This window comes from Alosa alosa, chromosome 8 (genome assembly GCF_017589495.1).
Source record: "Alosa alosa isolate M-15738 ecotype Scorff River chromosome 8, AALO_Geno_1.1, whole genome shotgun sequence".
Classification (NCBI taxonomy): domain Eukaryota; kingdom Metazoa; phylum Chordata; class Actinopteri; order Clupeiformes; family Clupeidae; genus Alosa; species Alosa alosa.
The window spans coordinates 15,545,213-15,570,164 of NC_063196.1; the positions used below are offsets into that span (position 1 = coordinate 15,545,213).

Here is a 24,952-nt window from a genome sequence, read left to right on the forward strand (position 1 = left end):
TGTTTGTGTGTGTGTGTGTGTGTGTCTGTGTGTATGCAGCCATCTTGTTCTCAGTGTCTATTTTTGGTCCTGCATTTGGCTACCTTCTGGGCTCGGTCATGTTGAGGATCTATGTGGATGTGGACCGTATAGACTCAAGTGAGTTGTTCATGTCAGTGTGCTTGACCCCTCCCATCAGATTGGATGAAGAGTAAAAGCAACACCAAAGATTATTTTGTACCTTAAAATAATGTTTCCAAAATCGTTTCAGTGGTTCATCAACTCGTAACAGGGTGAACAGCACTTCTTTCAATTTGTGGCCCTCTATCGGCTATAACCTCACCATGCAAGTTTTCCAGGTTGGGTAGCGGATCTGTAGTTCGAATGATACATACTGTAAGAAACTACAAATTTGACTTGCTTCAGCTGATGTTGCAATACATCATACTTCATCATACTAAATCGTGCAACATACTCTACCTTGTCTGTGGACATCATTACTTCAAAAGCCGGTGCTGGATAAACAAACAGCGTGCGTGCGACAGAGGAAAAGTGACTTGGTGTTGCTTTAAGTATGAGAATGAATAACTGAATGAAGAAAGGATTAAAGTAAGGAATGATTGAATGAATAAATGAAGAGTTTGGTTCCAAAATGCTATATATAACATAAAAAATTCAGGTTATTTAATTGTGTATTTAAAGTATCAAATTTTGTAGTTGTGTTGTTTTGAGTAAAGATAAATCAAAGAACAATAGCCAGTTACAATTCTACTGAAATTACTTGAAAAACAAAATGTAAAAAAAATAAATATTTATGACAATTCATTAAAATTGTGGATATAGAAATATATAGATAGTTTACCACTTAGTGGTAAAAGATTTAATGATAAATCAAGTAATAATTGAAGGGATGATTAAATAAATGAATGGTTAAGTTAATGAATAGATGTGAATGAATAGATGAATAAATAACTAAATGAATGAAAGAATTCAGGAGATGAATTAGTGGTGAATTAACAAATAGATAAATAATTGCTCAATTATCCATCTATTTGTCAAATTATTCTACTCACCACTGAGTGATTGAATGAGTGAATTCATGATAAATCAATCAATTTATCAAATTATCAATTTATCATGTGTTTGTGCCCATGGCCAGGTGCAGAGGTGGAGTTGAACCCAACTGACCCGCGATGGGTGGGGGCGTGGTGGATGGGCCTGCTGGTGTCTTCCACCAGCCTACTGCTCACCTCCACCCCCTACTTCCTGTTTCCACGGCACGGACACACGCCCACACAGGCAAGGACATGAACTTAAACCTTTAACCTTAACCTCCAATTTCCTCTGTTCCTTGCCATGGCACCATAGCAATAGCTTTGAGGCCATGAACTTTAACCTTTAACCTCAACCTCCAATTTCCTCTGTCCCTGCCATGGCACCATAGCAATAGCTTTGAGGCCATGAACTTTAACCTTTAACCTCAACCTCCAATTTCCTCTGTCCCTGCCATGGCACCATAGCAATAGCTTTGAGGCCATGAACTTTAACCTTTAACCTTAACCTCCAATTTCCTCTGTCCCTGCCATGGCACCATAGCAATAGCTTTGAGGCCATGAACTTTAACTTTAAACCCCCTCTGCCTACTTGTTCTTCCTCCACTATGGAGCTACTTCAACATAGGTGAGGCCATGAACTTTAACCTTTAACCCCCTCTGCCTATTTCCTCTTTCCCCACCACGGTGCTGAGCCCACATACTGTATACTGTATGAGGCCTCGAAGAACTTTAACTTTTAACCTAGGGACCATGTGTTGGTGACTGTCTTTGTCTTGTGTGGGTGTCTAGTTTTGTATAGATTGGACATTAGTGTTGGCTACTCCTCTTGCTCAGTCTCGTGTTGGTGTTTGGTCTTGTCCAGGGGGTCTTGTGTCATTAACTTGTCATGGTTTCCAACTTTCCATGGTTTTCTGGCCATGAAGATGGAGACAGACTCACTCAAAGGAGACAAAATCCAGCTGGAGACATCTTTAATCAGCATTATCAAGAGTAAGAATCAAAAGGGTGTCTGCTTGTGTTTTGAGGGTTTTCCTTAGCTGTCTAAGACATTTCAGTGTCATTTCAGTGCAGTTTTTCAGTGTGTATGTTTATATGTTATGTGTATATGTGTGTGTGTCCATGTGTGTGTGGTGTTTGTGTGTCCGTGTGTATGTGTGTACCTGCGTGCTTGTGTGTGTGTGTTTCAGTGTTCCCTAAGCATTTTCTCAAGCTGATGACCAACCCAGTGTTCATGCTGCTGGTGCTGTCCCAGTGCTGTTTCTCCTGTGTGATCTCGGGCTTAGCCACCTTCCTGGGCAAATACCTGGAGCTGCAGTTCAGCACCTCCGCTGCTAAGGGAAGCTTCCTCATGGGTCAGTCTATACACTTCTCTTCACTTCAATACATTTCAATGTACCATATTTCACTTCAATACATTTCACTTCACCTCAGTCCACTGTAATACATTTTTAATTCAATTCATGATGTCTGAGATCTTCGAAGGGGTGCTGACTCCGGTTTATCTACGTTTCTTTGACGGTCGACTGGTTCTCCATATATAAAGTTATGAATATAACTTTGGTTCTCTGAGTGAGAACACAAGACATTAACCAATGGGAAGTCCCGGTCAGATCATGTGACTGCCATGGTAGACCTGACATGGTAGGATCACTTCTTCGCTGTGATCAGGGATTGGCCTGTGCGCTCAAACTGACATTGGCCTGTGCGCTCAAACTGACCAGAGCGGTCAGGGGTAAGGCAAGGCAGCTTCCTTCAGACACTCTAGTCCCCCTGGTTGTGTGGTTCTCCAGGTGTGGTACTCCCCATGGTTCTAGCTTTTTGGTTCTCTTGCTGCTCAAGCCCCCCTGGTTCTATGGTCTCTCCAGGCACTTTAGTCCCCGTGGTTCAGTAGTTTTCCTGGTTCTTTGGTTATTCAGACACTCTAATCCCCCTGGTTCTGACTGAAGTTTTCTACTTTTAAGGCGTGATGAACCTTCCTGCTGCTGCCATCGGCATGCTGCTAGGAGGCGTGGTCATGAAGAGGACCCAGCCCTCGGCCAGAGCCATCCCCTGGGTGTCCATGATGGTCCTGTCAGTCTCCATCCTGCTGGGCATACCCCTCTTCTTCATGGGATGCTCCCTGCAGGAGGTAGCTGGGGTCAACCTACACCCGTGGACTGATGGGTAAGAATAATCTCTCTCAGAACTTGACCAGTAGGTTTCACCAAAGAGATCTCAGCTACTGATGAACAGCTCAGACTATAGACTAGCAGGCAGCTCACTCAAAGATCAGTATGGAAAGATATTTGACCCATAAATGAACATAGAGATACCCACAGACTGATAGAAAAAGAGAGACCTCAAAGACTGAAAGGAATAAAAGATTTCATACATAGACAGATGGGTGAGAAGCAATTTTGCAGGAGATAAAGTATACTCTATAGTCCTTTTTGCAGTGGTCATTATAAAGAAATATCAGACTTCCAAACATTGAGATGGCCCAGTCAATTTGGGCATTAAAAGGAGCTGTATGGGTCATTCTGTGTCAAATAAGGTTGTTGCTGCGCTGTCTCAGATTTTGTTCAGACCTTGTCTATATCAACAATGGGTTCCAAAACCAAGGCCTGTAAAATATTTCTGTTCAAATCCTATGTCTTCATATTATTTTCATGCCCTGAAATGACTTCAGTTTTACAGCCTGAAAATCACATTGTCTGGTAAGCAATGTTTGGCCATTAATGTAATGAAAAGTATTTTTCATAAGCAGCCCACGCCTTGTAGAGTGGAAGACAAACATGTTCTCAGTACTGTATGACTGAACCATTAAAAGTTTGTATGGCATTATCATTGACTCTCTGAAAGTATCTCAGTGTATGGGCATTTAATGTACAAAGTGCCAATGTTGTACCATAGATAAATACATTGAGTCAAAATCATTGTCCCATGTTGATTTTCATGTTCCTACTAGCTACCCCACACCATTTTAGTTCTATGAACATTTCCAAAAAAATGCAATCACACCTTGTTTTATTCTTATTATCTTCATGTGTATTTGTTGCAGACATCAAATATTGGCTCAACATTGATAAAGTATTGTATTTGCAGACAAAATAATGATTGGTGCCACATGGATACAAAACATGAGTTTACAAGACCCTCAATGACCACCGTTTTGCACTTTTTTGTATATCTAGGACCTTGTAAAACAGACTGCATCCGAATACCCATACTAGCATACTATATATTAAGCGAGACACAGTACGTCACAATCGTAGTACATCTGAATACTTAGTAGGCATCAAGTAGTAGGCGAAAAGTACCCGGATAGCCTACTACAATCATACTGAGAACATGTCTGTCTTCCACCCTACAAAGTTTGGGCAGGCTGGGAGTAATACTTTTCAAGATATTAATGCCCAAACATGGCTTCCAAGATAAGGCATTGATGAGAGTGTCAAAATGATACAAAAGCAAGGGTGAAAACATTGGAATTTAACAAAAATATTTTACAGGTCTCAGTTTTGGGACCTCAATATTAGGCAGACAAACTTTGAGCAAAATCTGATATCTGATCTGAATCTCGTATAATAACAATGTACAGTACATTATGTTTTTGTCTATAGGATTTTCTTTTGAGTCTTAGGGCTCTATCTTGCACCGATTTGCCAGGCGCAGCCAGGAACGGTTCACAGCGCTATAGTCAGTTGGGAACAGTTTGCTATTGATTTTTCCTCTTGACAAAATGTAATACAGAAATGTCACTTTCCGATGTTTTGGGATCACTCTCACTGAATCACGAGGTTATGAATGCATGGTGATATTTTTGCAATGTAATCTAACATTACTTCACTATAGACAATGCAGATCTATCAGATAAGCTCTCCTTCCCATGCTGCTGCTGGGGCATATGGGTTAAATGGCATCGGCATGCAGTCTCATCACGTCTCATTAAGTCCTCTAATATTTCCTAATTTATGTCATCAACACATCCGTGATTCGTGGAAATGTGTTCGCTAGATTTATACCTGTTTTTTCACATCGGACACCACACTGATGTATGGTTTGGAGAAATGGGAACTGCGTCGTATAGATGAGAGGAGCAAAGTGCATTGCGCAACACAGGCGCCCAAGCTCCTGCAGGTGTAAGCTATGGCTGTATGGCAACTCAACAACGAGAAACAGTTTCCAAGTTGACCTAACTTTCCAACTCTGCACAGTATCCCATTAACTGCATGACAGTAGGCTATTTACAATATTTATTTTATGTAAAGTAGAGTTTGTAAACACGTTATCATCAACTTAATGCACGCACAACTTTTGTTTGAGCAGGAGAGAGAATAACAATGAATGGACGCAGCAACTACAGAAATTGTAGCCAAGGCTACTTGCTGCTTTCTTTTACTGTCTATGGTTGCTGGTTAACAGCACATAATAAGCTTATTTAAGCGAATTCACAAACTCAAGACTTCAAGGCCATCATGGATATAAAACGTTTTTTGAAAACAACGAAAGGATGGGAAGGAACATAGCAAAGTTTGGAATTATTTCAGATGGGCTACAACAAGGTAGGCAAAATTGTGGTGCTTGTCAAAACCTTAGCACAGCTGGAATAATGCTTATAGGCTGATGTTAAAGCGCACACGATGTTTAAAGTCATACACAACGGTAAATTGGAACAAAACTAAAGGTAACTTTAGCCTTTATAGGGCTGTATAAAGTTGTCCAAATTAATAGGTCGTAATTAGGCGTTGTTGTTGTAAAGATATTGCATGTAGATGTACTATATAGGCTACTAAATTTTTAGTTGACCAATGCACGAACAAAACCGGGAAACGGACAAATATTATCAAGGCTTTGAATGTTTCCATCTGTGCACAGGGTTTCTGTAGATCGGTGTGCATAGCATTCATTTTCTGCAGGCCTGTGGCCATGCATGCGCCCTGACTTTAGACCAGGAGGTTCCTGGTCTGTGGCGGAATTGTTTTCTGAAACGGCAAAATATCAACAGGGACCGTTTGCGCCGGAACACGCCCCTCTTTTCGCTGAAACGCCCCTGTGGGCACACATGTACCTGTGGAGGGAAAATTCCAATATGCGCTGACTGCAAAATAGGAAAGACAAAAGCGCGAGTATACAAAGTCAATTGCGCTGGTGTGCAAGATAGAGCCCTTAGTTTGTGTTATGAATGTCTTCAGGTCTGAGTCGGGATGTGCCTCTAACTGCTCCTGTTTGGACACAACATTTAATCCAGTGTGTGGAGAGAACTACCTGGAGTACATCTCCCCTTGTCACGCCGGCTGCACCAACTATACTCTACACCCATCTGAACCAGTCCGAATCCAGGTACACCCACACACACACACTTTCTTTCTCTTTTTCTCTCTCTGTCTTTCTCTCTCTCTCTCACACACACACACACACAGTTTCTCTCTCTTTTTCTCTCTCTGTCTTTCTCTCTCTCTCTCTCTCTCACACACACACACACACACACACAAACACAACTACACCAATTCAAAGTCATGACAGTGACAGCACTCCTGCTTCGTCATACAGCATTTGGGCCTGGTCATTAACAGAGGATTTCTGCCTTGCTCCCTCTCAGGCCTACACCCAGTGCAGATGCATTGTGGGAGCTGCTGGCTTAGGCCATGCCCTCCCAGGGTCATGTGGCAACAGCTGCTCCAGTCTCCTCCTCCCAGCCATGATCCTCATCGCCACGGCTGGATTCATTGCCAGTCTAACAAACTCCCCCCTCTACATGCTGGTGCTCAGGTAGCATGCACACACACAGACACACACACACACACACACACACACACACACACACACACACACACACACACACACACACACACAAATACAAGCTCATAACTGCAATTTGCATCACACGCACACATGGATTCATTGCCAGTCTAACAAACTCCCCCCTCTACATGCTGGTGCTCAGGTAGCGTGCACACACACATACACACAATCCACTCTACATGCTGATGCTGACATTAGATTTGTGTGTGTGCACTTATACAAGACACCTGATGAGATCTAATGTACTGCTTCAACCATCAAAATACTTGTGTTATTTTTAAGTATTGTTATCTTCTGACCTTAAATTATAACTGATGTATATGATGTGATTCCCCGAGCAAGGACAATTCAATAAAAAAAAAAGATTTGTGTGTGTGTGTTTGTCTGTGTGTGCAGGTGTGTTTCACAGGAACAAAAGGTCTTTGCCATTGGGGTGCAGTTTCTGCTGCTCAGGATGCTGGGTAAGATCACTGCCATCTAGTGTTTAGACTAGTCTAGAATTTGTCCACTGTGTTAAGATGCATAGTGTGTATCTATGTAGGTTTGTTTGTATATGTGTGTGTGTGTGTGTGTGTGTGTGTTTGTTTATGTCTCTATTAGTGTGTGCATGTTTGTGTGTGTTTTGACTGGGTTTGTTAATGTGTGTGTGTGTGTGTGTGTGTGTGTGTGTGTGTGTGTGTGTGTGTGTGTGTGTGTGTGTGTGTGTGTGTGTGTGTGTGTTCCAGCCTGGCTGCCAGGGCCCACCCTGTTTGGAGTGGTCATGGACTCAGCGTGTGTGTGGTGGAAGCGGATATGCGGCTCCCAGCTTGGGTCCTGTGGTTACTATGACAATGATCTCCTCCGGAGCAGGTGAGCCTGGGACCCCCCTCTCTCTCTTCACATTCATACACACACGCACGCACAAACACACACAGACACACACACTGACACTGCTTCACTTTCCCTGTGTGTGTGTGTGTGTGTGTGTGTGTGTGTGTGTCTCCCTATGTGTGTCCATGTGTGTGCGCATGTGCACAGGTACTTTGGGCTACAGATGGCCCTGAAGATCCTGGGCATTATTCTGCTCGCTCTGGCCGGCTGGAAGGTGCAGAGGGGACAGGGTTACAACCTGGAGAAGAAAGGCCCGGTAGCTGTCTAACGTGGACCAATCACCTGTCTTAATTCCCTTTCTTGGACCAATCAGATACTGTGCCTTTATTCTCTCTCAAGGACCAATCAGATACCTTCCCTACCTGTCAGGGACCAGTGATCTGCCTTCATTCCCTCTCAAGAACTATTCAAATGCCTTCTTGACCTTACAAGCATGAATTTCCCTCATTCTCTTTCAAGGACCAATCAGATACCATCTTTCCTTCCATCTCAACCAATCAGCTTTTCCTTGCCTATATAGGAGTTGACTGTGAAACAGATCTGATCCTAATCCAGAATTTAACAGTGTTTTATCTCTGCTTCAAGTTGTGTGTTTTTTTGTATTGCCAAACACAAGTGAAATGTATTATATCTGTGCAAGTGGTTAAAGGAAACTGACCCCTGACACTATAGCACTATACAATATCAGCTTCAGTATGCACTTAATATGTATACACTAACTCACAGGCTAATCGTTTGATCCCTGATACGTTTTGGTAATGCTGTAGGATAGGTTAATAGAGTTGTTTCAATTTTACTTTACCTTTTGAATCATGTTACAGCCGCAGGTTAGCTAGCCACAGGTAAAAAAAAAGTATTTTCATCAACATAGTCTACATATTGTATGTTTGATACCATGGAACCACCATGAACTACTAGCCTGACATAGTCACACAGACTATGAGTCTGATACTGCTTGATTGGGATGTGATCATGGGGCGTGTTTCAACTGACAGGAGGGAAAATGCCTCTGCACTCAATTGGATAGACCTAACTAGAGCAACGAAATAGCCTACCATGAATCCTGAACCAAAACATCCTTCTCGCTGCTTCTCGTTTTTTAAAGTTATTGCACTGTCAATAGGCTATCTTGTACAACAGTGACAGTGAAATTTAAATGTAGGCTATAGCTTCTCTAGCGACAACAACAACTTTTTTTGTAAACAAAATCAACCAAAGTGCACTCAGGTGACGTGATAGAGTAGGCACCATTGCTCATCTGTCCATCATTGAATAAAGCCTACCCATACAATTTGAACTGCTCTGGTTTGGGCATAGTTGCTTTTCAATGGAACAAATCCAGACCGAATTTCCTGACTTTAAATTTTGTGGTCGGGGTTCAAATTTGGGCTAGCTTCCAGGCTAATGAACTACTGCTGTGGACCAAGACTTCTACAAAAGAATATACGTTTAATTCTATTCTACAATAGTGATGACAGACTGTGCATATTCTTAGCCTAAAATGTTGTCAATATTATGTCTACCAGCTGTAAATGCAGTTCAAAGTATCATACAAAACTCTGTTGCATAGATGTATCCATACTTGTGTCTTCCTCTAATATCAGACATTCTGGTCTCAGTGAAAATGGTTTTCAAGCTGAAATGAATTGATCAAAAATACCTCTTGAGCTTTTCTTTGTATTTCTGACACATCACTCTTATAACTTTATTATAAAAACTTGATTTGTAAATAATAAAATTCAGTCTATTTCATTTGTGGGACTCTGAAACACACCTTTGAAAGATGTGGGGTGACTCTTCAACCTTCTTGCATCACAGTTAACTCTTTCCAGTCAACTGTGTCAGTAGTTACCATGCGTTAACAAAGCAGAAGGCTATTACATGAACTTTCTCATTCACACCACATATCACCCAACCCAGCCCAACCCAACCCACCCATCCACCCACACACACATACACATAGTAACTCTGGGAGAGACGCAATTTGGCCGTTTTGTCTGGAGAAACTCAACTAAACACTGACCGCGCTATTGAGTCGCTTCCGTAAACACAAGGTGAGTGCAGAAGAGAGTGAGGTGTCTACGCATGTGCAGAGACATCTTTAATTGCCAGGGCAATACGGTGCCGCAACATAGCCACAGACCGGGACACCAGAAGAAAAATTGATCTACGCTCCCGGATTACCGGCGGGCCCGGCACGGATCGTTGCAATTAACGTTAGATCACTGCAGTCATGTCGGTGGCGAATGACTTCGGGAACCCGTTGCGGAAATTCAAACTTGTGTTTTTGGGAGAGCAAAGCGGTGAGTCTGAGGTGCACTGACATTACTATACATGAGCGATATGCCTATCATACTGCATTTGTGTCTGTTTGAAAGGAATAATTGAAGCATTGGTGTTCTCTGCGATCTCTTGTCGGCCAGCGCCCTCGCAATCCCGGTCTGTCTGTATCCCTGATTCCCTGCCATAGACGATGTCCAGTTTTGTTTAGTCATTGGAAGCGTACAGCTCTGCATTGTCATCCCACCCTTATCAAACACACACGACAGCGTTTGTCTTGTCTTTACCTTAATGTAAACCTGTCTTCACGACGACTGGTTATGATTTCAAACTACATAACCATTCGTTAAAACGGCTCGGACACTTTGGTTTAGACTGCCATTATTTCCCCTTTCTTTTCTCTAGAAATAAATTTATGTTTTTTTCTTATTTAATGCCACTGATAAGGAATTTTCTATGTGTTTGGATTTCAATACAGTCATTTTAATAGACGCGCAGTGTCCAGCTGTCTCCGCGAGACGAGACACACCCTTGTTGAACATCCTCCGTCTGATATGCCTCGCCCTCTGCTGACGGCTCTCGTTGAACTCAGCTGAAATCTCAGGAATCGGAATTTTGTTTCATTCGTTTGAATAAGCAATATTTTTCGGTGTGGCGTTGCGTTGTTGTGATTTTCAGGACTGTGTGGTCTAACCGGTTAAGCGAGTTGAAAACTGAACATGGCGGCTACTGACTCCACAAGATCGGTGATGTCAGAATCGACAGATTGGCGTTTGGCCATAAATTTGGAAGTGAATATGGCTGGAGGTCCTAGCTTTGATGATAAACCTTGTCCATAGGTAACATAGTTAGGCTACATAGTTGACATAAGCCACATGCCTATACACTTCAAGCAAAGTGTTCAGTGTTCAGAGAGAAACCACTTTTATTCAGGTCAGGTGTCTTCTCTAAGTGTGCAGTCCAGCGGCTGACAAAAACACTTGCAACAAGCAAGCTACAGAACCCTGAGGGAAAGAGGCAGGGGAACCAGGCAAGCAGAAGTAGGAAGTCTGGCCCGTGAGCGAATGCCAATTTTGACTCCGTGGAGAAGCCCCTCGGGACATGAAAGGTCAATGTTTTCACAAAGCTGGCAAAAGCCGCATGGAATAAGCCATCAGGGAGACGGGCCTTACCTGGCTACTGTACTGTAACTGAACAACAAATATACGTAGACCCACTAGCTAAACTCAACTTGACTGAAAGCCACTCGTGTCAGTGCAGTTACTTATGCAGATCAAAAACATACAAGCAGATAGATAATGTAGTGATAAGGAACAGAAAGAGTGGCTGAGGCGCTGTGAGACGACCTGCTCTTCATGTTTCCCTCGCCTCGCTGCGCATATCTGACTCAACTCACCAGTGCCGTTCCTGATCAGCTGATAACACTGGGGTTAGCTTATCAACAACATTATAATTACACGGTTATTAATAAAGATAATGCTTGGAGCAGGTAGAGATAGAGGAGGTAGAGGATAGGACTTCAAGGAGGAGGACTCGTTTTGTTTATCTGGTCGTGGACATGTTGTCCGAAGACTGAAGAGCTGTCCGCGGTGCTGAAACCGTTTCTCTGTTCTTACAGAGACTTTTGGTTCTTATCAGATTAGATGCCATATCAATCTAACACAGCTATTTCATCTGGTAAGAATCTGACAGTCCTTTTAACCTGAAGCTGCATATGACATTAGATTGACAATTGACAATAGCAGTAGTCCACACTAGAATAATAGTAAAATAGTGTATTTATCATAACTCGAAATTAGAGGCACCAGGAATGAACAGGGTCTTTACTGAGAGCTCTGCCGAGGGAAGACAGGCAACAGCTGCCTATCAGGACCAAAGTGGTGGAGAGGAGGACTAGAGTTGAATCACAGCATTTAAGTAGGATAATGCAGATCAAATGACTGTCCTATGGGCAAGAGTAAGGGATATTAATTCAATTCTAGCAGTAACAAGAAGCCAAAGAAGAGCAACTACCGAAGAAAGATGTAACCTCTTTAGTTGATTAAAGACCACAAATATGCCGCTGTATACTGACTCATGTGCAATGGTCACCCCACACATGTTGGTAGGCCTGTTTTTTGCATTGCAATATAGTTTAGAAATAACCAGGGCTTGTATACGAGTGTGAAATGACAAGACCTCGAGACTGACGCTATAAACTAAACCTACCTAGATATCTGGCTCAGAGACCATAACTGTCTTGTGATTGGAAAGGTCCAACAGATTGGCCAACTATTAAACTATTAAAACAAAGATGAGGAGCAGACAGAGAAGAGCAAGAGTCAGACAAATGTTTTGGAATTGTGGGGACCAATGCAGAACTGTCCATGGTGCTGAAACACTCCTCTGTGATCCTCTGTGTTATCAGATATAATATCAAGAATTGTGGAGAATGTGTGCTGTGGTTAGTGAGGTGTTTTTGTTCACACGATGTGTGTATATGTATGTGTGTGTGTGTGTGTGTACTTGAAGTGTGACAAACATTGGGAAACAAGTTTGACTTGTTTGGGAAGGGTATGATCCCCTGCTGGGCTTGTCTTGGAGAGGAATTTCAGGAATCCTGCAACAATTAACATACACACCTCAATGCCCTTTGGCATGTGTGTGACTGTGTGTTGTGTGTGACTGTGCATGTGTGTGTATGTGTGTTAAAGAGAGTTTGTCATACTCTGGGCTAAGTTACCTGAAATGTCTCTCTTTGCAGTTGGAAAAACCTCTCTCATCACAAGATTCATGTATGACAGTTTTGACAACACCTACCAGGTACAGCTATTTAATCATCACACACACACACACACACACACACACACACAGAGACACGCACACAGTCACACACATGTAAAGAGCTGAAGCTAATGTCTTTGTTTACCACAGGCTACCATTGGGATCGACTTCCTGTCAAAGACCATGTACTTGGAGGACAGAACAGTAAGTGTGTAAAAACACACACACACACACACACACACACTCACACTCACACACAGTTCAGACAGAATGGGATGCACACATCCGGCACAATCCAGAGAGCCTGTAGGAACAAGACAGGTAGACATGCACGTGTGTATGCAAGATAGACAGACAAGGTACGACAAGGTACCCCAAGATTCACTGGTACTGGGCAATCTCTGATTACTTGAATACTTTCCATAGAGTGTTTTTATAATAGTGTGTATCAATACTGACAATGAATGATACTGTACACTTCTTTGCAAGGACACTAAATGTTGCCAGATTTTCTTTACATGGTTGCTAGCACAAAGCTGTTTGTCTTTGTGTTATGAGTCAGTGTGCTCTTAGTACTTTTTGTAGCGTGACCTTTCTCTTTTGACTCTAAGGTGCGTCTGCAGCTGTGGGACACTGCAGGCCAGGAGCGCTTTCGCAGCCTCATCCCCAGCTACATACGAGACTCCACCGTCGCCGTGGTCGTCTATGACATCACCAGTACGTTTCTGACATCAGCAGTAGTTTTTTTTGCCATGGTAACGACAGTAGTTAAATGATATCCAGAGAGCTGTAACTTCACAAAGTATAGGGCAGGAAAAACAGCTGTGTCATCCCATGCCTATCATAGCACTAAATACTGTAGCTTTTACCCTCTGACTAACCTACACATTCTAATATTCATAAACATATTCTAAAATATTACAAAGATAAATGTCTGGTTCTCACAGCATGGTTCTAGCATCTTGCATTTTCAAACGAATCAAGATTCCACATGAACATCATGACCTCCATGATAGGCTAACTTCATCCCATCCCTTACTTAGCACTGACAGCTGTAATGAAGATTTGTGTGTGGTAATACAACTTAGAGTAGACTATAGCAGCAAAAACCTTTTTGCTATTAACCTACAGGGAAGGTAGGTGTCATCTGATATGAAAGTGAAGCACTGTAAGATTAGCTTGGTTAGTTTTAGTTAGAGCTTAATTAGAGCTGTTTATTTTTGTAGCCTTGAAGCCAGCCTGGATTTACCCTGCCCCCAAATTTTGAGAATGGGAAATTCGGTTTGGAGTTGCTCCATTGAGAAATTGTTTGGGTGGGCTATATGAATATGGACAGATGATCAACAGTGACATAGTCACCCACATCACCTGAGTGCACTTGTATTGATTTTGTTTACAATAAAATGGCTGCTGTTGGGGAAGCAAGATTCCGCTACTGCATCTGTTATACAAGATTTTGACAGCGCAAAGACAAACAGAAAACAGTGATTGAGGCATTTGGCATCCTCACATTTTGCGGGGCAAATTCGGACTGGCTTACAGGCTAGGTTGAAACGCGACCCATAATTAAATCCAAATGGCTGACCAGGCTATTTTTTTGCAATCTAGGGCACAGTAATATAATTGTGCACCTGATTTGCATTGTTGTGTTGTGTACCTCATACTTTGTTACCAATCAGCTGGTTGATCTCAAGCTTCAGCTCCAGACTAGTGTTCCACTAAACTTTTTCATACGGACACGGATACTGTTAGTGAAGTCCAACTCAGTAGAATTGGTCCTCTTTTATGGAGAACTGGTCCTTGTCAAGCAGGCACAGATGCACTCTAACATGTTGAATTGTGTGGTTTGTGTGTGTGTGTGTGTGTGTGTGTGTGTGTGTGTGTGTGTGTGTGTTCTCTGCAGATGTCACCTCGTTCCAGCTGACCTCTAAATGGATTGAAGAAGTGCGGTCAGAGAGAGGAAGTGATGTCATCATCATGTTAGTGGGCAACAAGACAGATCTGGAGGAGAAAAGGTGGCTGAAAGGCACTCATACACAGTATCACTCCCCCCTCCCCCGACCCCACATACACATACACCATCACCCTTCAGCATGTTGCAGTGCTCACTCTCTCTTGGTTTGTGTGTGTGTGTGTGTGTGTGTGTGTGTGTGAGCAGGCAGATCAGTACTGAGGAGGGAGAGAGAAAGGCACGTGAGCTGAGTGTGATGTTCATCGAGACCAGTGCCAAGAATGGCTGCAACGTCAAACAGGTGCGGCCCTGTGCGGGCATGTGCATGTGCATGTGCATGTGCATGCGTTTGAGATTGAGTCTGTGTTTGTGTGTATTTAAATGTGTGTTTCTGTGTTTGGTGTGTGTGTATGTGTGCGTATCTGTGTATGTGTATGTATTAGCACTTTTATTGTCTACTAACGGGGACACAGATGAGTTTAATGCCACTCCAGCTGGCTTGTTTTCATTCAGTATATTTTAATACAATCACAAATGCTGTAATTGTTGTATTACAATTTCTGTAAATATTGCTTGATTTTTATACATAGTACTTTAACTAAAATAATTTTATATAGTCACTTATTTTTTATTCGTTTTTTGGGCCTATTTTCTTTTTTTATGCATGTTGCCTGGAGTCCCACTACCAGTCTATAGACAATTCACCTGCTGGACTTAGGATGAGGGAAAAAACAGTGAGTGAATTTTACTGACTGTGGGTAAGCTATGGGCCTCCCGTAGAACCCCTGTGCCAACATGACATTCTCCAATATCCAAAGTACGTCCACTGAGGATCTCGCCGCAACAAAGTCTCTCTTTCCCTCTGTTTGTGGGTCTGTGTATGTCAGTGTATTAGTGGGTTAATGTCTTGTGTGTGTGCGCATCCTATATTTGTTTTGGCATGGTTCAATCATTATAACTCTGCTTGTGTGTGTGTGTGTGTCTGTGTGTGTGTCTCTCTCTCTCTGTGTGTGTGTGTGTGTGTGTGTGTGTCTCTCTCTCTCTCTCTCTCTCTCTCTCTGTGTGTGTGTGTGTGTGTGTGTGTGTCTCTCTCTCTCTCTCTCTCTCTGTGTGTGTGTGTGTGTGTGTGTGTGTGTGTGTGTGTGTTTGTCTGTCTGTTGCAGCTGTTTCGCCGTGTTGCAGCTGCTTTACCAGGCATGGAAAGTTTGGATGAACCCAACAAAGATGGTAGTATCCTTTCAGATGATGTCATCACTATGATTTTAAGCGTGTGTAATCTGGTGCCCCCTGGTGGATTTCAAGAGAAAATGCCTTGCCAGACTGTTCAAGACAACACACACACACACACACACACACACACACACACACTACTAGTTACACATATTTGTGCTTTTGTCCAAAGTAATGTTTCTCTGAGTTCTCTGTGGGCTAATTTGCTGTGTGCTGTGGCATGTGTTTTGTGATTCGAAAGTCCTGTAAGTCCCTCCTTAACCAGTGGTCCCAGTGATTGACATCAAACTGGACAAACAGCCTGAAGACTCCACCCCCAAGTCTCGCTGCTCCTGTTAACACTGCGTGATTGGACAGCCTTATTTATGACATGCTTGTTGTATTGCTTTCTATTGGTCAGAGTCAAGCTGGACCCTCTCTGATTGGATGTTGGCCTGTTTGCCTGAATAAGACTGAGGGGAATGTGTGTGGCGGGGAGGGTGGTCCTTGTGGCTACAGGGGGAGGGGCAAGAACTTTTGGTGCCTGTGGGGGAGGGGTGTGTGGGTGGGCCTTTGGACTAACTGGGCGGGGCTTGTGGATGGAATGGAGTGTGGACTAAAGGTAGACATGAACAGGCAGGGGTTGATCCTCTGGGCCATCCACCATTCCCCCCAACACACACACACACACACACATACACATTAACACGCACACGCACGCACACACACATACACACAAACACATGCAGACACATACACAAACACATGCAGACACACACTAAGAAGGCTGACTAGTGAAAATCTGCAGATGGACAAATCCAGACAGTATATGTAGTATACTACTGGACTCTCTCATACAGTACATGAACACACACACACACACACACACACACACACTGACATAAACACACATCAATGCAAGACTCACAGTCAGGCAACACCTGCAGGCCACTTTATGTATGACAGACCAATTCATCTTCCCTTGTATTTAAATGTAAAAAACAAAACAGACTATGTGTATCAGAATTTGTTTGTTGTGAGTTGGGAAGACCTGTTTTAAATAACCTGCAGCTGGTGTTGCTCTCAAAAAAAGGACACTGAATGAAGTGTTACTGTAGAATATATTAGCACACTGGTGGTAAAACTGTTTTACATCTGTGTAACACTAGCTAATTGTTAATTTAACTCCTAATTCTGAATGACTGGGAGGATGGAGCGGCATCTGAGCCTTTTATGCTGCCATCAAACCACAAATATACCTGAAACCTGATTGGCCCAGAGACTGCATGACATCCGCCAATCAATCACTCACCGAACATTTCTCTCTGGATCTCACCCGTGTTTGCCAGGTGATGTAAGATGATATGAACTCAGTGAAATTGTCTCCTGTGATCCAGAACATTAAATAAAAGATTTATTTGAAAATGAGACACCTCTGTTTAAAGAATATATGTCTCTGTAAATGTGTGTTTGTCTGTGTGTGAGAGTGTGGCAGTGTGCATTTGGTGAAAGTGAGGGTATATTCACCAGCAGGGAACATAAACACATATGCACACACACACACACACATGTGGAAAAGTAACACCCACTGCAGAGGTGCTACAGTAGCTCAGGTGTGACATGTATTTAAGACAGTTTCAGTGAAACCAAGGTGGAATTTCCCCTTGTGAGTTCTCAGGTCAGAGTCCAGTTCTGCACTGGAGCAGGACGGCAAAGTCCCCGGCTTTCCTCACTCCCAATTAATACCAGTCAGTCAACACCAACAAGTCCTAATCAGTACTAATCTAATTAAATTCAGCAACTGAAGAACTTAGTAGTATAAGTAAGTAAGGGATAATGTATAGAACGCCGGTCATTATGGGGAAAATAAGTCCCAAAAGGGCCAACCGGACCCCGACGCGCCCGCTTATTATACGGTTACTTGCCAAAACGAAAAAATAAACGGTAACACTTTACTTGACGGTATTGACATAAGAGTGACATGACACTGTCGTGAACACATGACACTGTCATGACAAATGAAACCTGATCCTAACCTCTAACCCTAACCCTAATCCTGATATGACAAAAAACGAATGTCACTTAACAACAGAAGCGTTATGTCATAAACGTTTATGACTTGTTTATGACACGTTCATGACAGTTTCATGTCACTCTTATGTCGACGCTGTCAAGTAAAGTGTAACCAAATAAAACTCCACAATATGTCTATTTACATTTATTTGTTACTGTATGGACAAAGATAGCAGAACATAATGAAGTGAACTGAGAGTGGTAAGTAAGAGAGTGGTGCAGTATTAAAGAGTGGCTGTTTAATCTGTCTCTAATGAACTACTGGCATAAAGTGGCAGGTGAAATCTGGATAATGTGTGTGTGTGTGCGTGTGTGTGTGTGTGTGTGTTTGTGTCTGTGTGTGTGTGTCTCTGTGCCTGCAGGTGGGGCGGAATCAGTTTGCTGGGGTGAAAGGCCATGAGCCACTAACACACACAAATCTGTGCTAAAAATAATCTTTTAATGTAACAACACATAACCATCACTAATATCTCTCTCTCTCTCTCTCTCTCTCTCTCTCTCTCTCTCTCTGTCTCACACAAACACACACACACACAGACACACACACATTTAATGAGGAGCAGCTACTTTAGAGGCAGACTCACTCTTCTCAGCTCAGAACAGCCCAGCATCTCAATTCCTCAAATCTTAGCACTGCGTGAGTAAAGCACACACACGCGCACGAACATACACTCACAGACACACACACTACTATGCAGCACACAGATACACACATAGAACTGTAAACTCTCTCTAACACATAGTACTCAGTGCATACTGGAAGAACCAGCACGTGCAGCATAAATACACATTTAGCATTATATGAGCACTAACTTATGGTTATGTTATGGGTGTTTGTGATGTGTGCTTTTGTGTATTTGGTCCAGTTGCATTTTGGCTTATTATACTGCCAAACATTGTGAACCTTTGTGTACACGTTTGTGTGTGTGTGTGTGTGTGTGTGTGTGTGTGTGTGTGTGTGTGTGTGTGTGTGTGTCCAGCTGCCTCTCTGCTTGTCATGTCCCACTCTGAAGCTTCGGGAGATTTTGACCTACGCACCAAGCTGAAGGTGTCCAGGACAGACATTGCCATGGTGATAGACGACCCTTTCCCTCTGCTATATGGCTTAGCAGACCACAACATCATCCCTGAATCTCTTCTGAAGGTAACCAATCAGAAGATCTCATTCAAGTTAACAGACAGCCTTCATTAAAGAACCAATAACTTCATCCTAACTTGAGGTTAACGTGAATCTAACATACTAGAAAATACAGTACTCTTTTCATGTATGTGTGTATTTGTGTATAATGAGTTTAAGTGACATTATGAGAATGGGGAGTTGCATGAAGTTGCTGTTTGCTGCTGTTTGTTTTTTCACACACACACACACACACACACACACACACACACACACACACACACACATGCTCATGCATAACTGTGTTTTCACAGGAGACTGTGGAGAGAGGAGAGAGGGAAGGGGTTCATAAGGCCGTGTACTCGCTCCTTTCCTGGGTTCTCCAGCAGGGCGGGGACACCATCCAGACATTCTGGAAGAATCTCTCCAAGGAGTACAACCAGCAGAGCTACCCCAAACTACAGGCCTTACTCAGCAGAATTTTCAGAGGTGTGTGTGTGTGTGTGTGTGTGTGTGTGTGTGTGTGAGTGTGAGTGTGTGTGTGTGTGTGTGTGTGTGTGTGTGTGTGTGAGGGGGGGAGGTATAAATAATATATAAATAAAAAATAATGTTTATTTTTACATTATATCTACACATTTATAGTTTGAATGTATAAAACATAAAAACACCCCAGCAATAATGCGCTCAACACTTTAATCTACTGTACATTGAACTGGGTGCTGAGGATTGCAGTGTATGGGTAATGAGGGTATTGGGGTATTGAGGTAGTTACAGTAAAATGCCAAACTTTTGTTACTGAGGGAGGCGTTTTGGATACTTTCCCTCGGTGCTGTCATTCCTTCCATGGAGTGAATGAAGAAGTGATCCTGACTTGCTTCTTATAACAAGTGTTGTCTTATTGTAGGTTGTTGTATATAATTGTTGTTTTTTTGTGATGTACACAATAGTTGATGTTGGGGACTGTCTGTCAAAGGGGAACAGGTAATATTACTGTAAGCACAGCTATTTGTGTCAAAGGTGAAATCGCCAGAGCACACTGAAGAATGGCGGCTGGCCGGAAACATCCATGGGGCGATCTAAAACAGTTTTAAAAGTACTGATGAGTGCTGTCATGGATTCAAACATTTTATATAATTTGAATGTATCAGTTTATACATTTGAGTATGTGTTTGTGTGTGTGTGTGTGTGTGTGTGTGCATGTGTGTGTGTGCGTGTGTGTGTGTGTGTGTGTGTGTGTGTGCGCGTGTGTGTGTGTGTGCATCTGTGTGTATGTGTGTATGTGCATGTGTGTGTGTGTCAGACCGGAGTGTTTGGGGTTCCAGACAGAGGCACTCTCTCGTGGCCACAGCTGCAGCTCAGGGCAGAGCCAGGAAGAGAAGTGGGAATGGACAACAGCTGATTTCCCGCAACAAGAAAAGAGAAGCCCCACCCAGTGCAGGTAGATACCAGGGGTCAAGGGTCCCACTTAATGATGTTCTTCAGAGAAAGAGAAAGATAGAGAGATAGAGAGAGTGCATATGTGTGTATTTGTGTGTATTTCTGTGTGTGTGTGTGTGTGTCTGTTTGCAGACATACACCTGTGCATTTTCTCTGTGTATATGTGTAGGTGAAGTTGAAGGTGTGCTCCAAAGCACAGGGCAGACCGGGCAGACTTCGGGGCACTAGCTATTACGCTGATTGACCACTTGGTAATTGATCACAGGTCGCCTGGTGTGTTGCATTTATGAAAAAGGTTTCTCTGCCCGCACAGCAAAGACTGTCCACCATCAACTAGGGCATAGGCAGCATTCTTCAGCTATCGCAATATGTTGATAAACAAAACACAAACCAAGCAGGGCTATGTTACCATTTTCACACTAGTCTTGCTCACCCAGACCTAATCTACTTTCAATCAAAAATATGTTTTAGAGTATGTTGCAAATGGCACTGGTATTGTTAGTCTAGGGAAAAAAAGGTAAAACTGTTATTAGACCCAGTCATCCAGAAGCAAGACGATAACTACCCGGATTGTATCCCCTTACACTGTTTTTCTAAGCTCCTGTGCCTCTAAGAATAGACAGAGTAACCAGTCAATCAGTGTAGCCCTTTAGTAACCCCAACAGCTCCGCAACGCCGATTCAGCAGAGGTCTGTCAGTGTTGGTGGTGTGGTGCGCACACTGCACAGATTGGAGCTCATCGGCATTCATCGATCGACCAGACTTGATCAGACATCCAACTGTCGGCTAGGTCTGAGATGTACTTAAGTTGTGTGCGTCTGTTTCTCAGTGTCAGTGTTGCAGGATGGTTGTGATGGTTCAGAGCAGCAGGAGGAGCCCTGTACTGCAATAAAGCCGGAGGTTGCAGTAACACACGGTGGCCAGCAGGGGGAACTACTCAACAGCAGCACAATTACACGAACTGGAGATGTGAGTTTGCATAGGGAGGTGGTACAGTTCACTGAGTGTGTCCGTATGTGTGTTTGTGCATGTGCGTTTGCATGTGAGTATGTGTGTGTGTGAATGTTTGTGCAATGTTCAGAATAGCCCTACACATAGCATTGCATGTTTGTGTATCTGTTGAGTGTGTGTGTGTTTGTATGTGCGTCATAGCATAACAGGTGTATTAGTCGATTTGTGTCAGTGATGAGTGTGTCATGAGATTTATAATGAGCGTGTGTGTGCGTGTGTAGGTTAATGATGATGAGTGCACAGTATGTAAAGATGGTGGGGAGCTCATCTGTTGTGATGGTTGTCCTCGAGCATTTCACCTGGGCTGTCTAGATCCCCCGCTCACCTCTATACCCAGGTACATGTGACCTTTAATCTTTCATTCTCTCACTGAGCACTTGTGTGCCTGTGTATGAGTGTATGTACATATTTGTGAGTGTCAGAGTGTATGAAAGTCCTAATCGTGTGTCTACACTCCACTGTGTTTGCTCGCATATCTGTGACTGTGTGTGTGTGTGTGTGTGTGTGTGTGTGTGTGTGTGCGTTATGTGTCTTTTTGTGTGTTAATTCTTCCCAAGTGGCAGCTGGCGATGTGGTCAGTGCCAAAGCACTCAGGTGGCGCCTCAGACAACCTCTGCACCTGTGCAGGTAAGGATGCTTCACCCATTTACTATGCATTAACTAAGGATGCATAAGGATATAGTTATGCTTTGTTGCACTTTGTGCATTTGAAAGGTGCAACATCAGTATCATCATTTATTATTATTATTATTATTATTATTATTATTATTATTATTATTATTATTAATAATAATAATAAATCAAACACATTCCCAACCTTAGCAATCTCAGTGGGTGGAGCCTTGCAGCAGTTCCACAGTGGACTTCTCCTTTTTTACGTCACTTTCTGCTGTCATGGCAACCAGCTGTAGTTCCCACAGCAACACCTCCCAGCATCCTCCTCAGGTGTGTTTGCAGGAAGATGTAGCGTAGGAATGTTTATTTTATTTTATGTGAATTGTGCCCACTGCAAAATTTGTCACAGAACAAAAAATTGTCTCATATAATTTGTGTGTGTGCTATATGTACAGTATGTGAATGTTTTGTGAGAGTGTGAGCACATCTCTGTGTGCTCATATGTATGTACAGTATGTATGTATGTGTGTGTGTGTGTGTGTGTGGTGGTGGTGGTGGGGGGGGTTCATACTGTATGTCTGCATATCTATGGATCGGTGTGTGTTCTCATATGTCTGTGTGTTTGTGTGTGTGTGTGTGTGTGTACATGCAGGGTCTTGGTGAGGGGAGTGTGAGGGTGCTCTGTGGCATTTGCCACCTTAGCAGTGATGACATCATCACCTGTGTCCAGTGTCACCAGGGATACCATGGCCAGTGCCACTTCTCAGGGTAAGACTGTCCTCTGTCTCTCTCTCTGTGTGTGTGTATGTGTGTGTTTGTGTAGGCATGTCTATGTGTGTGGGTGGGTGACCTTTGTTTGGGTGTAATTGAAGATAGCACAACCTGGCTAAATATGATGATGTGCATTGCCTTGTTAACCAAAGCCACATAACCTCAACGACCAAGATACCGGTAATTCCCAGAACATCGATTGACCAAAAAGAAGACTTTGGTAAATGGTGTGTCATGGCCCACGTGTGTTTGTGTGTTTCAGAGGCAGTAGCACATGCAGATCCTGTTGCAGTTCCTGGAGTAGAAGAGAGGAACAAACACACACTCTACAGGTATACACACACCAATGATGTTGAATTGTTGAATATGTATGTTTGTGTGTGTGTGTGTGTGTGTGTGTGTGTGTGTGTGTGTGTGTGTGTGTGTGTGTGTTTTGCTAACTCTTTCTCCCTATGTCTCTAGGTTTGTGATGGAGCAGAACAAGGTGTCTCAGTCATGAGGAAAGAAGAAAATGACGCCATGGCAGGAGAGGTGCATATGTGTGTCTGTGTTAAGTTGTGCTTTGTCTCTTGTAGTTTTGTGTGTGTTTGCTTTATGCATTTCATGCTATTCTATGCATTTATGAAGGTCCTCATTTGTGTGTGTGTGTGTGTGTTTGTTACAGCAGGCTTCTGTAGACACCATCCTGCAGTGGGCATTCCATAACTTGTCCCGCCCACTAGCTGACTCTCAGGGCTTCTTCCCATAGTCCTAGGAGGCTGACCACACCCCTCATGAGACCACACCCACCACCCTCTAGAACATACAGTAGTCAGTGCGGTTACATGTAAACAATCTAATTTCAGTCTGATTTTAGTCTTTACTCTGATTAAAAAAAGTAATGTAAATTGTGTCTTCAGATTGAAATCCAATTTTAAGAAGTTTAAGAAGAAAAAATAACCCGGAGTTCTTGATTTTGTGTGATGCCTAGTTTCCGCATCGTAATTCATCCCTACAGAACAGAAGGATATCATGTTTTTAATCTTTCCTGTGTCAGATACCCAACTGAGGTGTCAGCTTCCTGTACCACAAGTGGGTTCAGGGCCCACAGGGACCCAAGTCTGAGTCAGATCAACTGACATCTTCTGCCCAACTCAGACCAGGCCAGACAAGCTCTAAAGTCTGTTTTTCCAATGCAATTTTCCAATGCACTAGTGAAGAAGCTAAAACCGCCAAGATCTGAATCAAAACAGCATGATGGTGAGACTAGGAAAATTGATTATTTTTGTTCGGAGAATTGTATTATGTGCTTGTTTCTCTTATGCAAATAAGGAATGTGATCTGATTGGATCCTAGCTTATTATCAGAATTCACTCTTCCGAATTGATAAGCTATCAACATCTTGTATTGTAAACAGAGACCCAGCTGATGACTTGCTTTCCAAAGCTAGATTTTCAGACATAAGTAAAATTCAAAATACTTTTCCTTTCAAAATGATCTCTTCTTTGTTTGTTTTCTGTACTTCCAAAAGGATTGACTTGAATGTATAACTTAGATTTAATTTCACCAGAAGTTATCTCCCTTGGAAACCAAAAGTGAACTGAGTGTCCAGACCATGAAGGTAGGATACAGAACTGGAGAGAGGGAGGAGGTACCACCCCCCATTCATTTCAATGGCCCATGCAACGCTAGTTACATCAGCCAAAAAGCTCTAAATTTACCACAATCATCTTTTTCAAAATGGCTTTCCATGGGGCTTGTTTCTAACACCATCTGGAGTTACCCAATTAGGTGCCACATTACAGATGGAGACAATGCGGAGTACAATAGTATGACGTTGATAAGGATCAGTGGTTAAGCTGGCAATTCGCCTTATTCACCCGGTGGCCATTACGAGGCTAAAGGGTACACTTGCCATTACACCTCAGCAGATGGTGGCAGTAATGCATTAAAAAAACCCTGAAGAACAGGCCAGTGAACCCTTCTTCTTTTTCGGTGAGCTTTTTTCTAGACCAATCAAATCTATGACCAAACTCTTGCTGTTGTCTATTTATTGTT

At 42.8% G+C, this 24,952-nt stretch overlaps 3 protein-coding genes across 12 annotated transcripts in view; all 3 read left to right on the forward strand.

Annotated features, from left to right (window-relative positions):
• LOC125299259 (solute carrier organic anion transporter family member 2A1-like) overlaps nucleotides 1-9,403 on the forward strand; it is a 13,653-nt gene extending 4,250 nt beyond the window's left edge. The window contains exons 5-14 of one of the 3 annotated variants that reach the window (XM_048250466.1): nucleotides 40-138; nucleotides 1,139-1,278; nucleotides 1,958-2,024; nucleotides 2,222-2,386; nucleotides 2,996-3,197; nucleotides 6,209-6,356; nucleotides 6,616-6,785; nucleotides 7,215-7,279; nucleotides 7,544-7,667; nucleotides 7,836-9,403. In XM_048250466.1, coding sequence (XP_048106423.1) covers nucleotides 40-138; nucleotides 1,139-1,278; nucleotides 1,958-2,024; nucleotides 2,222-2,386; nucleotides 2,996-3,197; nucleotides 6,209-6,356; nucleotides 6,616-6,785; nucleotides 7,215-7,279; nucleotides 7,544-7,667; nucleotides 7,836-7,956 — 1,301 coding nt within the window. In that variant the 3' untranslated portion in view covers nucleotides 7,957-9,403. Of the gene's footprint in view, nucleotides 1-39; nucleotides 139-1,138; nucleotides 1,279-1,957; nucleotides 2,025-2,221; nucleotides 2,387-2,995; nucleotides 3,198-6,208; nucleotides 6,357-6,615; nucleotides 6,786-6,960; nucleotides 7,180-7,214; nucleotides 7,280-7,543; nucleotides 7,668-7,835 lie in introns of those variants that run through there. The other 2 variants (XM_048250467.1, XM_048250468.1) reach the window with 2 other exon arrangements.
• Nucleotides 9,404-9,701: 298 nt separating this feature from the next.
• LOC125299902 (ras-related protein Rab-6B-like) lies at nucleotides 9,702-17,321 on the forward strand. Of its 2 annotated transcripts, XM_048251404.1 has the most exons (9): nucleotides 9,702-9,991; nucleotides 12,712-12,770; nucleotides 12,882-12,935; nucleotides 13,343-13,448; nucleotides 14,635-14,746; nucleotides 14,890-14,983; nucleotides 15,372-15,416; nucleotides 15,846-15,912; nucleotides 16,187-17,321. In XM_048251404.1, exons 1-9 carry the CDS (start codon nucleotides 9,922-9,924, stop codon nucleotides 16,249-16,251), a joined length of 672 nt encoding a protein of 223 aa, XP_048107361.1. In that variant the 5' UTR covers nucleotides 9,702-9,921; the 3' UTR covers nucleotides 16,252-17,321. The 2 variants fall into 2 exon arrangements, with proteins under 2 accessions (XP_048107361.1, XP_048107362.1); XM_048251405.1 differs by lacking the exon at nucleotides 15,372-15,416 and having other exon boundaries at nucleotides 9,712-9,991.
• A 757-nt stretch (nucleotides 17,322-18,078) lies between these two features.
• On the forward strand, nucleotides 18,079-24,752 carry aire (autoimmune regulator). 7 transcript variants are annotated; one of them, XM_048250944.1, is made up of 16 exons: nucleotides 18,079-18,165; nucleotides 18,327-18,350; nucleotides 18,502-18,601; nucleotides 18,945-19,108; nucleotides 19,396-19,570; nucleotides 20,382-20,519; nucleotides 21,348-21,487; nucleotides 21,751-21,866; nucleotides 22,087-22,156; nucleotides 22,352-22,474; nucleotides 22,797-22,912; nucleotides 23,178-23,247; nucleotides 23,378-23,464; nucleotides 23,583-23,741; nucleotides 23,952-24,154; nucleotides 24,465-24,752. In XM_048250944.1, the coding sequence occupies exons 3-14, from the start codon at nucleotides 18,517-18,519 to the stop codon at nucleotides 23,661-23,663; spliced, it is 1,365 nt and encodes a 454-aa protein (XP_048106901.1). In that variant the 5' UTR covers nucleotides 18,079-18,165; nucleotides 18,327-18,350; nucleotides 18,502-18,516; the 3' UTR covers nucleotides 23,664-23,741; nucleotides 23,952-24,154; nucleotides 24,465-24,752. The 7 variants fall into 7 exon arrangements, with proteins under 7 accessions (XP_048106901.1, XP_048106902.1, XP_048106906.1 ...); XM_048250945.1 differs by having other exon boundaries at nucleotides 23,583-23,725; XM_048250949.1 differs by having other exon boundaries at nucleotides 23,378-23,446; nucleotides 23,580-23,741.
• The last annotated feature ends 200 nt before the right edge of the window (nucleotides 24,753-24,952 follow it).